Below are 13,947 nucleotides of genomic sequence, written 5' to 3' on the forward strand. Positions count from 1 at the left end.
TTGAGATTCAGTTTCTTTTCCCAGCTCAAGTCTCTCCCGCTAGTGTCAATCACAGGCTTTATTGGTGGAAGCGGACCTGACACCCCGGACCTCATGTGAAACCATGGTCGACAGGAGGCAATAAGCCGGAGAATAGCAGCCATCTCAAAGTAGTCCTCCATTTAGCAAGTGCTTTTTTTGCTCTCTTTGCTCCAGTCCTGCATTAAAGATAGAGAAGAGAAATCAATAGAGGTTCACAGCATTAGATAAAAGTCGTGGACTTGAGAAGCAGCCGCGTTAGATGTGGTAAATTAAACCAATCAGAAATTTCCAGAGGCCCTCGGCACATAGAACAGTGCTATCTCACATCTGTCCATCTCTCTGCCCCGTCTCTGCTTTGTTTGTTCTTCATGTAGTTTCGCCCTGACACTTCATTTGTTGATCTATCTGTGATGATGTGCTTTATACTCAGAGTCAAACCCTCTCGGTCGTGTTTAGAGTAGGGAAAGATGTTTTTTAGCTGTGGGATATGTTCCTGGTTAAAAAGCTGCATTCGGGGCTCAAAGGAACAGAGAAATAGCATGGACCATGAAGAGATTCTAAACATGATTTCGTTTTAATAGACAGAAAATGATAAATCGCAACAAACACACAGACTTGGACAGAATTCTTCCTTTTTTTTCCCAGCAGATCACAACTCTTGAATTCCATGCTTGAACAGAAACAGCATTTTTCTGAAACACGTTTTTTTTCTTCTTCTTTTTATATATTAAAAGCTAAGATGTTCTTAAATGTTTGTGAAGACGGTGATGTAGAGTAGAAAAAGCGATATCTGTGACGATTAGTTCATTTAAATCTAGCTTCTCTTATTCTTGTGAAAGCAGATGGGGAATGTGACGAAAAACAGCACGAAAAAATACAAATAAAACACAATTAACAACCGCACAGGCAAAAATTCCCTGTGGGAACAAACATTAAGGGTTTCATATGCAGAATTTTAAATATTTTGTCCTTCTAGGCACTCGTCTTCATCTGATCATTTTGTTTCATTTTGAAAAGCCTGTCCCTAATCCTACATGGCATGGATAACAGAAAAGCCGGGATAACAGCAGCCGTTTTAGACTTCCCTTGGGGGTGGATTTTGACAATTCCCACCACTTTGTAATTTTATTGATAATGAAGAGGATGGCGAGGAAGGGACTTTTGATTTTTGCCAGAAAAGCTAGTTAAGGACAATCAATAGTACATCATTGGGAGAGTTTTGTGATAAAAGCCCTCGGTTACCCTGGCAATCCATCACTTGGCCATACAGATAGGTCAAACGAAATTATATTGCGCTTATCTCTCTACACCAGAAGAGTAACAGAGACGCCGATCAATAGGCTTATATATTGTTCTACTTGTGTTGTAATGGAAATGATGTATCGCTGATTTAGAGCCCTTTGGCCGCTATACACCAGCGATACTGGTCAGATGTGAATGTTGTCTGATCCCATGAGAGCAGCTCAATATCATGATAGACACATAACTGAAGTTTTTCTGTGTTAAATTTACACGGTGCTACCACAGATCACAAAATAAGTGTCATATCCTATTTTTTTCTTCCTTTTAAATTCAGCAGCATAACGGATGTGAAGTTATGTGAAAGGTTAGCAGGAAAAAGAGCAGGTTGAAAAGGGGTCCATCATTCTGTGATATCCTAGTGGTCGACTAATGCAATAAGCTTAGCCTACACATGAACAGCCCTTCCACATTTCTCCAGGACTTCTGCTGGGTTTTACACGCACATTTGCAGCGAACTCTCGTTTCAGTTCAGCTCTTACACATCAAGACATCCTCCGGGACTCTGGAATCTGCAAGAAAGCGCATAGTTTTGAATTGGATGAACTATGGAGGATGCGTCCTCGGCGTGAGTGAGAAGCAGACGGACGACAGAGAACAGAACGAACAGTGTTTGTTGTCACCATACTTAATAAACAATCTGCGAATCATTAGATTGCGTTCTCGACGTCCCTCAGTAGCCTAACTTTCGGGATTTTCCTCGCGTGTTCTGTGCAGGTTCGTTTTCGAAACCGAATTGTTTTTTTTTTTCAAATAGAAAAACTTAAAACATAAACGTGAAAAGTTTTAAACAGTTTTTGTGGTATGTAAATGTATAGGAAGCTATAAATTATGACAGTTACTTGTGTTTTGCGACGTACCGTCCCATACAGACCCTAACGGAAAGCGCTGGAGCAGCCTACTGTTGCTATGGTGACCTCCTCAGGCGAACGCGACGTTTGCAATTGTCTGCACGCTGACTAACTTGTAATCTAACTTTTGTGGTTAATGAAACATTGTGTGAAAGAATATAGCCTATATGTATTTAAAAGCCCTCGACATTTTGACTCTGGGGGTTTAAACTTTATTACACTCCCAGAAATATTAATTTGCTTTAATATTCGCCTGTCAGAACAAACTTTTCTGTCAAAGATATAACAATTAAACAACTTATGAGGGAGGAATATGCTTAAAATAGAATCAATACACTTTAAAAGAGCCTGAGAGGTGCTTGACTGTTATTCATACTGTCATTTATTTGAAAAGAAGGAGTGTGAGCATGACAAGACTGGTTTTCCGTAGCCTACTTACGGTGATGTTTAACAAACTACGGATGGACTTTACGCCATGTGAAGTGCCACCAGAGCTGTAGACGCACTTGTTTGCGTCCAGTTTGTGGTCCTACGTGAACAGAGAGCAAAAGGGGGAAAAGTGAGGAAGTGAAACGGGCTAATTACTCAGTCCATCCCTCATTTCCATATCCAGAGTGTCTACTGGCGCGCGGCCAATCCCTCATGCAGCGCAACGTAATACATGACCCTCTATCATTATAACGCCGACATGCGCAATCTGCACAACGGTAACAACATCTAATATCTCTTATTCACTGACCCCGGGACTGTACGGGACTGCCTGCGTCCGATGTTTCTGCAGATCGGAGCGCCGACGCGAAGCGCAGAGACATGTCCCGAAGAAAGCAAGCGAAACCTCAGCATCTCAGATCGGACGAAGAAGGAACACAGTCGGACAAAAGTCCGGATAACGGTATGTGAACTGAAATGCGAGTCTTTTATTTGGCTCTTTAGATGCAAGTTTCTTTTGTCAGAATTTCGCGAGGTTTAATTGTTAGTTCTGAAGACACGCTATAGAACATAATCACAGAATGGACACTCGGAAAGAATCGGAGAATATACAAATAACTTGATTTAGCAAGCATGTAAGTTTATACGATGCTGGGTTCAGCTCAAGTAGATGGAACTCAAGACAAAGTTTTACAGCCTTAAAAATAACGTCCTTCGATGGTTGTTACGTCCAACAAAGAGTCATTTTAACTGGTTATTTGGATAAATTAAAAAAGTTAAGTTTCTATGTTATTTAAAACACCGATGCGTTCCCTAAAGAACCAGAGAATAAAAAGTTACTCGTGGAGGTTGTCCTATGACATGATTGTACAACTCTATTCGAACCTTTATTTTTAATAGTGTATAATGAATCACAAGTTAAGTGTGTTTATAGCTATAGCCTACAGGAAACCTACAAATATGTGCTTTTGGAAATTTCGTGTCAAACGTTGATTATGTGTCATTTGACAAAAATGCCGAACACTTTTTTCCCTCTAAATAATGCAGTCGTAATTTCTGTCTTTTCAGTCTTCTAGCTGTTAACTAACAATTTCTGTTAAATAGCCTACATTAGAAATAATTCAACATTTATGGACATAAAATGTTCTCATTATTTGCGACTTAATGTGCTTAATTAGGAACTGTTCACGTATAGGCCCTATATTTTTTAATTTTGGTGTTTCATGTAGACTTTTTTTTATTTAACACGATTTCAAATGAATTATTAATTATAACCAGTCACGTTGCATCTGTTTGTGCTTTTCACAAAGCACCAAAAATAAAAGATCTGCAAAACATACAAAACTGTCCCATTGCAAGACCCAAACAAAACCTTCAACATTCGTCTGTTTGCGTGAGAATAATTCCTTTTGTCATGGTAATGAAGTTACTTATGAAAAAGCCTCACACTTGCTTTGGTGTCGAAGTTGTGTCTTCATTTAAATCGCGTTAAAGTATTTACTGCAACACAAAGATCGAACTAAAAGAACTGAATCAGAGTATGGGTTGAAAACAGACAGTGAAAGACGTTTATTGTTCTTCAGATCAGTTTTAATCAGATGAATCCATAATCAGGCCTGATCTGTTTGAAGAGTAAAGAATTTGAATGAAAACCAGTGAAAACCTGATGCAAACAATATTGATGAAGAAATAATTAACATAATGTTTCAATCTTGGTCATTTAGCTTACACAAGCAGTTATTTATAAATTTTTTTGAACCAATTAATCAAATAAAATGCTTTATTCATTAAGCAAATAATTTCATATGACAGTTTTTTTTTCTTTAAACTTTGAAAAAATTTTTTTTCAGATAATAAAACATCTGTTATTCTGAAATGTGCTAAAATTATGTGCAACAATTTCAGAGCAAGCTCAGAGCAAAGCATTTGGATACATTTTTCAAAAAATATTATTAACAAACTTAAGTAACTTACTTACACCATTAGTTTAAAGACTAATTGGTATATATAAATGTCTTCATTTCTACTTTAATTCATATTAAATTATGTTATATATTTTTAATTAATTTAAAAATAAAAACAAATCATGATGATTTGGCTTCAGAGTGTTATCCATGTAAGCAATAGTTTTAGTTTTCTCTTATTTTGTCGACGCCAACAAAATTGACTTTAGTGTTTGCCCTTGTACGTCTTTCAGTTCGCCATTCTTCAGGCCTCTACAGTAACGATTGTCTAATAGCATTTTAGCTTTCTTCTTTTGGGGTCTGAGAAATTTATTTTAAGACTCTTATGTTGTAACCTTTGTCTGTCTCATGTCGAAATAATCCAGCTAGCTCACAAAACCACGGTTACCAGCTGAGCACCCTAGGAATCTCCCAAGTTTTTTCATCTTTGTAGAGGCTAATGCAGTAGGGCCCCACATGCCTTTTTTTCTTATTGTCGTTTTTGAATTTGATACAGTATATCTATCTTATAAACACAGTTTTGGTCTTTTCACTGGGCTTCCATAGTATTTGTTTCTTCTTTTGTAAATGTATTTGGACTCTATAGTGAATGATAATATTTATGTGAACTATATGTATGAACATTTTAAGATGATTTGCAGCACGGCCTTAAGTTAATTGGTTGCCTCACTAGATCAGTTTCAGTTAGCTCTCACCTTTCGGTGTTAAGAGTTTTCCAGACCACCCACACAGTTACTGGAATTAGACGAGCAAATGACCCACATTGTAACTCCTCTGAGGAAGGCTCACAAAAACTAAGATACACAACAACACCTGAACACAAAATGATTTCAGATATTCTGTCATCCTCTCTTCACTCATTTCTCTTTCTCATTCTCACTGTCACTTCTTCAGAATTGTTTATCTGATAATATTCTTAAACGCTAAAGTCATAAACATTCAGTGTGGCTATCAAGGCGATAAAGAGGGGTAATCATACAGCGAATACACCTATACAATCTCGCATGGCATCTTCTATTACTATAAGAAAACTAAAAAAGATAAATAAAAAAAAAAACCCTCACACACACAAATACAAATAGGCAAAAAAATATAGGAAAAATATAGGAAGCAATGGCTTAGATTTTTTTTTGCTTAGACTCTTTGCCATCTCACTAAACCTTTTATGTGTAAAACTATTTCTGTTTATATTTTCCTCTGAAAATTTCTGGCAAGTGTAGGTATTACCCCAAACCAACCCCTTAAGCGTTCATCAGTGAGCCAACGACAAACAGTTTAAGGTCTTATCTGAACTTGATGTAACCTCTATGCTGTCTACATTTGAATATCAGAACAAAAATCTCATTGAATGCTGCTGATTTATTTGAAGACAATTATATATTTTTTGTAACTTTTTTTAAGCTGTGTATTTTTGCTCATTATTGATATGCTTTACACTTAATTATATTCTTGTTGTTATATATTTACTGATTCCATGAGAAAATGGCGCTGAACAGATTTATTTAAAGATAACACTGTAAATGCTTTGATTTCTAGTGAAAGAAATCGTTTTTTTCTTTTTGGCAGTTTTTTAAATGATCAAACATGACATGAATTAAACCAGTTAATTGTGCAGTTTACACTTTTAAAGCTGAAACCATTTTTCAAGGTTGTACACCTTTAGCGGTGAGAGATAACTGTTTCACTCAACAATGTCAAGTGAAGGAATTAGTTCTTCAAATTCATCAGGAAATAAGAGTGTTTGATAGCAATGGAGAGTTCAGATTAGTCAATCAAAGACTCAATTTGCCCTCAACTGACAGTGCAGCTGTGAATTGTATAAAAACATTGGAAATCAATATCCCCTATAGAATTTCATTAAGCTCCCGTATATTCAATAGATAGGTCGCATAATTTGATGGATTGTGCAAAGAAAATTATCGTCTGAGTCTTTGGAGCATGAGCACAAAGAGGCTGGATTTCAGTAATTGGTAAAGTGGTACAATTGATTTAGTTTATCTATATTGTTCACTCCTCCAAGAATAGCTGTGAAAAATCTATCATCTCAGAAATTTCTATTCACACGCTTTCTCTCTGTGTCTTTATCTACCAGCACTTCTGTTGAGGGGAGGCGATGAGGAGGACAGCGGCACAGAGAGCCGCAGCGGGGGTGAAGAGACACACGTGTGTGAGAGGTGCTGTGCGGAATTCTTCAAGTGGTCCGAAATGCTGGAGCACCAGCAGAAGTGCACGGAAGACCCCCCTGTGCTGATAGTAAAAGAGAATGAAGAGAAGATCGTTTCCCGGGGATCACCGACAGAGTCCCTTTTGAGTGCCCACAGTGACTCAGCAGAAATGGAGGCCAGCGAGCTCAACTCTGAGCTGGCTGAGAAAGTCGACGAGATGCCTGAGGAAACTCACATCATCGACCTGGATGAACAAATGGATATAAGTTTGCCCGAGCATAAAACATCAAACCTCAGCCCTCTACAACTTGACAATGAAAACACCACCTCTTCTCCTGCACCACCTTTAACCGACCACTATGACATGCCTAGCACCAATGTGACCCTGGAGATTCTTCACAGCACCCGAGTGGCCGTTGCTCAGTTTTCCCAGAGCATTCACTGTGCAGGGTCTGCAGGCAAGCTGAACTCAGCTGCGATACCCATGATTCTGGAGCAGTTGATGGCGCTGCAGCAGCAGCAGGTTCAGCAATTGCAGCTCATTGAGCAGATCCGCAGCCAGGTCGCTGTAATGAATAGGCAGCCTACACAAGCCGCCCTTAATCCTGCCTCAAAAAGCCTGCCCTCTGACTCTAACACTTACAATTTCCAGGGCATCGCTCCACCCCCTGTACTTCCATTATCTGGGGTCATGCCCTCTGCAGTGAATGGGCAGGCCTCTGTATCCCAGGCGTCTATGCTTGCGAGGCCACCATTGCTGTCTTCCCAGCCAAGTAGTGGACAAATCGGCTCTAGAGCATTGGAGAGTGCCACTGTTTCCTTAACAAGTTCCAGCCCTCATCTCTTCAGCTACAGCAGGGCTTCCCCACTCTTACCCACTTGTAGCGGATCGCTCTCTAATGTTAGTAACACCCAGTCCGTAAGCACTCCCAGTCCACTATCAGCTTGCCAGAGTAGCCTCCTTAGCCCTTCTGCCAACCTACCATTACTACCTCAAAGCCCTCCCAACGGAGTCATATTTCCCAATCCACTGGCCAGCATTGCAGCCACTGCCAGTGCATTAGACCCCCTTGCTGCTATGATGAAGCACCGTAAGGGCAAACTGCCCAGCGTCTCCATTTTTGACAACAAGCCCAATTCTGAGGACCCATTCTTTAAGCACAAGTGTAGGTTCTGCGCTAAAGTGTTCGGCAGCGACAGCGCCTTGCAGATCCATTTGCGCTCACACACAGGTGAGAGGCCCTTCAAATGCAACATTTGTGGCAACCGTTTCTCAACAAAGGGAAACCTCAAAGTCCACTTCCAAAGGCACAAGGAGAAGTACCCTCATGTTCAGATGAACCCGTACCCAGTCCCAGAGTATCTTGACAATATCCCTACCAGTTCTGGGATTCCCTATGGGATGTCTTTTCCTCCTGAGAAGGCAGGACCTACTTGGTTAGACAGCAAACCTGTTCTTCCAACGGTGCCGTCCTCAGTGGGTCTGCACTTGCCGCCCACAGTACCAATTATTGAAAGCTTAAGTGATTCATTTACAAGCACACCCTCTGAAAGATCTCCACACAGGCCCTCGCCAGCCAGAGGTGAACCTGCACCATCGTCACCCAATCCCACCGGCACTGAGACAGATATGTCTACCATTGCAGCCTCCCCTAACTCAAACAGAGAAGGAGAGATCACACAGAGCTTCAATACAGAGGAAGTGCACCTGCCATCAAACAGTATGACTAGAAACGGTAACAACCCCAACAGCCTGCTTTCGCAGTCCATGTCAACAGAAACACCTTTTATGGGGACTATATCAGAGTCCACCGATGTTCCTTCAGCTGTTAATAAGTCATCCTCTCCTCCACTCATCTCAGATCAGTTCAGGGCCAAGTTCCCATTTGGTGGTCTCCAAGACTCTATGCAAACATCTGAGACATCGAAGCTCCAACAGCTTGTGGAAAATATTGACAAGAAGATGATGGATCCCAATCAGTGTGTAATCTGCCACCGCGTGCTTAGCTGTCAGAGCGCGCTGAAGATGCATTACCGCATCCATACAGGGGAAAGGCCATTTAAATGCAAGGTTTGTGGACGAGCATTCACCACAAAGGGTAACTTGAAGACTCACTTTGGTGTCCACCGTGCAAAGCCACCTCTTCGGATTCAACATTCATGCCCAATCTGTCAGAAGAAGTTCACAAATGCTGTTGTGTTACAGCAGCACATACGTATGCACATGGGTGGGCAGATTCCAAACACTCCGCTGGCAGAAACCATCTACGAGAAAGATACAGATATGGAGAGTTTCGACAGCATGAGCACTTATGATGACGACTGTCTTGATGATATTTCATTTGAAGAAGAAGCAGATGTTGTGGAGAACAGTGAAAACACCCTGAGCTCTTTTTCAGACAGTCCACCACCTCTCTCATCTCTTTCAACCAGTGTATCAGAATCTCAAAATGTAGGGGGTGACTCATCCGTCAGTCTCAGCCAATCAAATGGAAAAAAGATGGTCAGGTGCGGACCTATGGATAATGATCTTCATGCTCTGGGCTCGACCACCACCGGTGAGATGGAGAACCATAGCATGGGAACTAGATTAATGCCACATTCATCTAGTTCTATTCACATTCCACCCTATCTCAACAGTCAACCTGAAGGCCAGCATGAGCACCCAGTCTCTCTGAAACTCTCCTCTAAAATCCCAGAGGAAACAGCTATAGTAAAATCTGAAACAACAGATTGTCCTGCAGTCAACGGGGTGACTCTTAATCAAACAGGAATCCAGGCTATCAAGTCTACAGTAAAGAGAGAAAACCCTTTCAATGTGCAATGTTTCAGCAGGGAACAAGGTAAGCTAAAACTGCTATGTGATACCCATAAAACACACTCAAAAAAATTCGATGAGTTTAATTAAACTGAGGAAAGCTTTTCCCACACAATTATTTTAGGTTAGCACAACAAGACTTGAATAACTGAAATAAGCACAAATGCCAGGGAATGCCAAAATAATGAGTCCATGCACCTCTAAAACAAAATAATGTTTTGTTGAACAAGCCTAAATTTAAGTTCTTGTTTCAGATAAATTCTAGCTAGCATTAGCGCATGTTAGCATACTACATATAATGTATTATTATATGCAATGTATGGAATGAACAAGTAAGAAGAGACTGGTCTCAGTACTGGAATTAGCAGTTATTGCTCACTGACTGAAGCAACACACACTTAAGCACAAGCTACACTCTTCAGCACAGCAGTAACAAAAACTACAACATATCAGAAACTATAAAATTAAACACTAATAAGTATTTCCCTTTACTCATAAACACAAAATAACTCTTAGTTTTACCATGTACTCTTCTAATGCAGTCTCATGTAAAGTCCAGTTAATAATGTCAACAAAAAGGATTCATGCAGTCTCAACACAAAAGGATTAAGTTAACTTCAATTTTACAAATGTAAGTGATTTGAATGTAATGAAATTAAGATGTGGTAAAACGTTCAAGAATGGTTATACTTTGGCTTATTTTTAAGTAAACTGAACAATCAGCAAAATCAGTTTTTTTTTCTTTAGTGTAAATTGAATTACTTAAATGTTAAAGTGTGTCTTTTTTTAATAAATTCCTACCCTAGCTAAAAAAATGCGTAGACAACTGAAAGTAAGCCGTATTCAATTCACCTGAAATGTGTAAACATTGTGGTGCTACACATTGCCCAAGACCGCAATATAGCTCAATTAATGGTTTGTGTTCGGAGTTGGACTGGTATGTTTGTTCAATTAATGGAGGACATTTGTAGAAAAATGTAAAAATATGTATTATATATTTAAATAATTACATTATTATTAATGATTAAAGATAAAAAAAAATATTTTTGCAATTATGTTGGGCTTTGCGAGGCCAGAAATGTCACACTTCCCCTTTAACACTCAATGCATATTACTGCAGTATTTATTTATTTGATTTCACTGTTGATTTTTATTCTTATTTTTTCTTTTTATTCTTAGAAAATGTTCAAAGGTCTACAGAACAGGATACAAAAAATTCACAGACTGCAGTGAAACTGGAGATGAGTGTTTGCAGTAGACCATACATGCTAAAAGAAGGGCCTTTCCCTGCATTTGGCCTGCAGTCTCCCACCTCACGCTCTGAGGTGATGATACCGGGCGTCACCTCACTCACTGGACCACCCCCTCCCCGACGGACCCCTAAGCAACACAACTGCAGTGCATGTGGGAAGAACTTCTCTTCTGCCAGCGCCTTGCAGATCCACGAGCGCACACACACAGGGGAAAAACCTTTCGGCTGCTCTGTCTGCGGTCGAGCATTCACAACCAAGGGTAATCTCAAGGTATGTGATCATTATTGATTATGTTGTTTCAGATGTATTCGGATTATAACTAATACTTGTAAAAAAGTGTACAGCTTAAATAAATTAAATAGAAATGCACTTTTCAAATCAGTTTACATTTTATAATTGTGTCCCTGGAAAACAATTTTTGTGTCAATTTTGTGAAATTGAGATGTATACATCATTTGAAAGCTGAATAAATAAGCTTTCCATTGATGTATGGTTTGTTAGGATAGGATATTTGGCCGAGATACAACTATTTGAAAATCTTCAATCTGAGGGTGCAAAAAGTTGTCCAAATGAAGTCCTTAGCAACGCATATTACTAATAATAATACATTTAATACATTGTTATATTTACGATAGGAAATTTACAAAATATCTTCATGGAACATGATATTTACTTAATATACTAATGATTTTGGCATAAAAATGTATAATTTTGACCCATGTTGGTATTGTTGGCTATGGCCACAAATATACCCGTGCGACTTATGACTGGTTTTGTGGTCCGGGGTCACAATTCTCATGTAATGCTTACCAGTGTTGGAGTTTGGCGTTGCTCCCAACATGCCAAAAGCTGTTGTGAACGTTTCCATTCAGTCCTTCAGCATTCTGTCAATTAAAGGCAAAAATAAATAATCATAAAAAGCCACAACAACACATATACATATGGCGGCCATCACAACATCATGGTGGTCATTTTAATTTTTTACAGATTAATATAACACATCTGCCACAAAAGGCGTAAAAAATATTTGTTATTGATATCTCTTTCATTTCTGTTGGTCAACAGGTGCACATGGGCACCCATATGTGGAATAACACTCCTGCCCGTAGAGGTAGACGACTGTCTGTGGAAAACCCAATTGCCCTTCTGGGCGGGGACGCCCTGAAATTCAGCGAAGCGTTTCAGAAGGATTTAGCAGCGCGGGCCATGAATGTGGACCAAAACTTCTGGAGCCGATATGCAGCAGCTATTACTAATGGCTTAGCAATGAGGAACAATGAAATATCCGTCATTCAGAGTGGAGGAGTCCCCCAGCTTCCTGCCATTACTGTGGCCACGGACAAGGCTAGCACTGGAAACAGCCCACCAATCACAGCCATGGAAAAAACAGGCTTAGAAAGGGGTACTGGACAGCACTTCTCCATGATGATTGAGGACAAAAAAGACATCGGAATCAATTAAAGTAAAGATGACATATTCTTTCTCCTTGCATAAGGAACATTGAAAATAAACGTGTCTTGATTTTTGAAAATCAGAATAAACTCTTTAGAATGTGCTTGATTCATGTGGGAAAAGATTCTTTATCTTATGCTGTAATGGCACTTGTTTTTTTATTGTATTGTTTAAACTGAGGCCACGTGTGTGTTAACACTTTTCAATTATGTCCACTGACTGAAACCTTACACTTGATTCAAGGGCATTGCTTTGAGATAAAATTATTATTTTATGTTGTAAATATGTATTTTATTTTATTTGTTTTGTTTTTACCCTCTGATTTTGCTGTCAAACATTGCTCAATTCTTGGGAAAGGGAACATGTTTGCATATATAATAGAAACGTTTCATTCCCACACGGTGGTCTTAATACAGCTACAGCTGAAAGTATGTAACTTAAATCCCAGAGCAAAAGATAAAGAGACATTTCAGAGTTTTTGAAAAGAGATGTATTCTTCTTTGACATCCCACTGCTTTGCTGCTATGCATTGGATGCAAACCGTTTGTTTTCATGCAAATTAAGTACACCACCATGAAAGCTATAGTGTCATTTTAGCTGCCATCCACAATCAAACGTTCCATCTTATACCAGCCTATGTTTTTTATGTTATTAATTCCGATGATGTGTTTTATGCTATTTTCTGCCTTATTTACTTTTACATGCAAAATGAATTAGTGGGCCAACATGAGACTATGAAGTATAATATGAGTGCTAATAAAGATCTTGCATTAAAAACATCTTTACACTTCAGTTTAAAGTATAGTTATCAACGAAAGCCCTTGTGTTGCGGGACAATTCTATTTAAAAGTTTAGAAGTGTTTTCCTATTAAGAACAAAATAAATGTTTCCAGAAACATTATAGAACATGGGGAAAGAAAAAAAAGTGAAAACAATATACTTGTCTGTAATGGTAGCTTATGTCTTACTTACTAAGCTTGTCATGTCAGGTCATTTTTAGTGTTTTTTTTATTTTATTTTATTTTGTAGTGCTATTTTCCTTATATAATATATTGTTTAGTGATGGGGGAAAAACAAAAATATGAACAAGCAGTTTTTTCATAAAATAGGTAATGGTGAAAAGGGACGGGGTATTTGATGTGTCCTCTGCATGAAAAAGAGACACTATTTTTGTACTCAGATATTACGAATACAATGTACACCAGGTTTTCTTTTCTGTCTGCACATCAGTATTTTTTCATGGAACAACTGAGGTGGTCTCTCAAACACACTGACTGAACTGGATTTATTTCTAAGATGCAATATTGCAGCCACCCTCAATAAATAAATCTCAAACAAAATATTTTGTTTGTCACCTTGTTTATGGGAAAATGCTCTTTCTGTCTCTCGTGTGTGTCTGTGTTGTGGCAAACTTTAGGCAGACATTGTTATTAATTGTGTTATTTAAAAAAAATAATGATATTAGTGTTAAACTGTGTTGGGGGTAACTCATTACAAGTAACTTGAGTTATGTAATCAGTTGTTTTCAAGTAACTAGTAAAGTAACTCATTACTATTAAATTTACAACAAAATATCTGAGTTACTTTTACAAATAAGTGTCAGTACTTTGTTTTCCCATTTATTGACTGACAGCTCTCCAGTCCCCATGTTGAGAGAAAGTACGTGGAGAGGGGTAGTGTGTAAACATGATGGTT

At 38.8% G+C, this 13,947-nt stretch overlaps 1 protein-coding gene across 1 annotated transcript; it reads left to right on the forward strand.

Annotated features, from left to right (window-relative positions):
• The first annotated feature begins 1,630 nt into the window (after nt 1-1,630).
• Nucleotides 1,631-13,584, forward strand: sall3b (spalt-like transcription factor 3b). The gene is made up of 4 exons (XM_079829973.1): nt 1,631-3,063; nt 6,657-9,572; nt 10,727-11,070; nt 11,866-13,584. The coding sequence occupies exons 1-4, from the start codon at nt 2,982-2,984 to the stop codon at nt 12,259-12,261; spliced, it is 3,738 nt and encodes a 1,245-aa protein (XP_079686099.1). The 5' UTR covers nt 1,631-2,981; the 3' UTR covers nt 12,262-13,584.
• The last annotated feature ends 363 nt before the right edge of the window (nt 13,585-13,947 follow it).

The sequence above is a fragment of the Gobio gobio genome (assembly GCF_949357685.1).
Source record: "Gobio gobio genome assembly, chromosome: 11".
NCBI lineage: Eukaryota > Metazoa > Chordata > Actinopteri > Cypriniformes > Gobionidae > Gobio > Gobio gobio.

What these genes read in the sequence shown, in the direction of transcription:
- sall3b (XM_079829973.1), top strand. Translation starts at nt 2,982, where the DNA reads ATGTCCCGAAGAAAGCAAGCGAAACCTCAGCATCTCAGATCGGACGAA. An exon ending in GGACAAAAGTCCGGATAACG is followed by an intron (nt 3,064 to 6,656) that starts GTATGTGAACTG and finishes TTTATCTACCAG; the next exon opens with CACTTCTGTTGAGGGGAGGC. An exon ending in ATGTTTCAGCAGGGAACAAG is followed by an intron (nt 9,573 to 10,726) that starts GTAAGCTAAAAC and finishes TTTTATTCTTAG; the next exon opens with AAAATGTTCAAAGGTCTACA.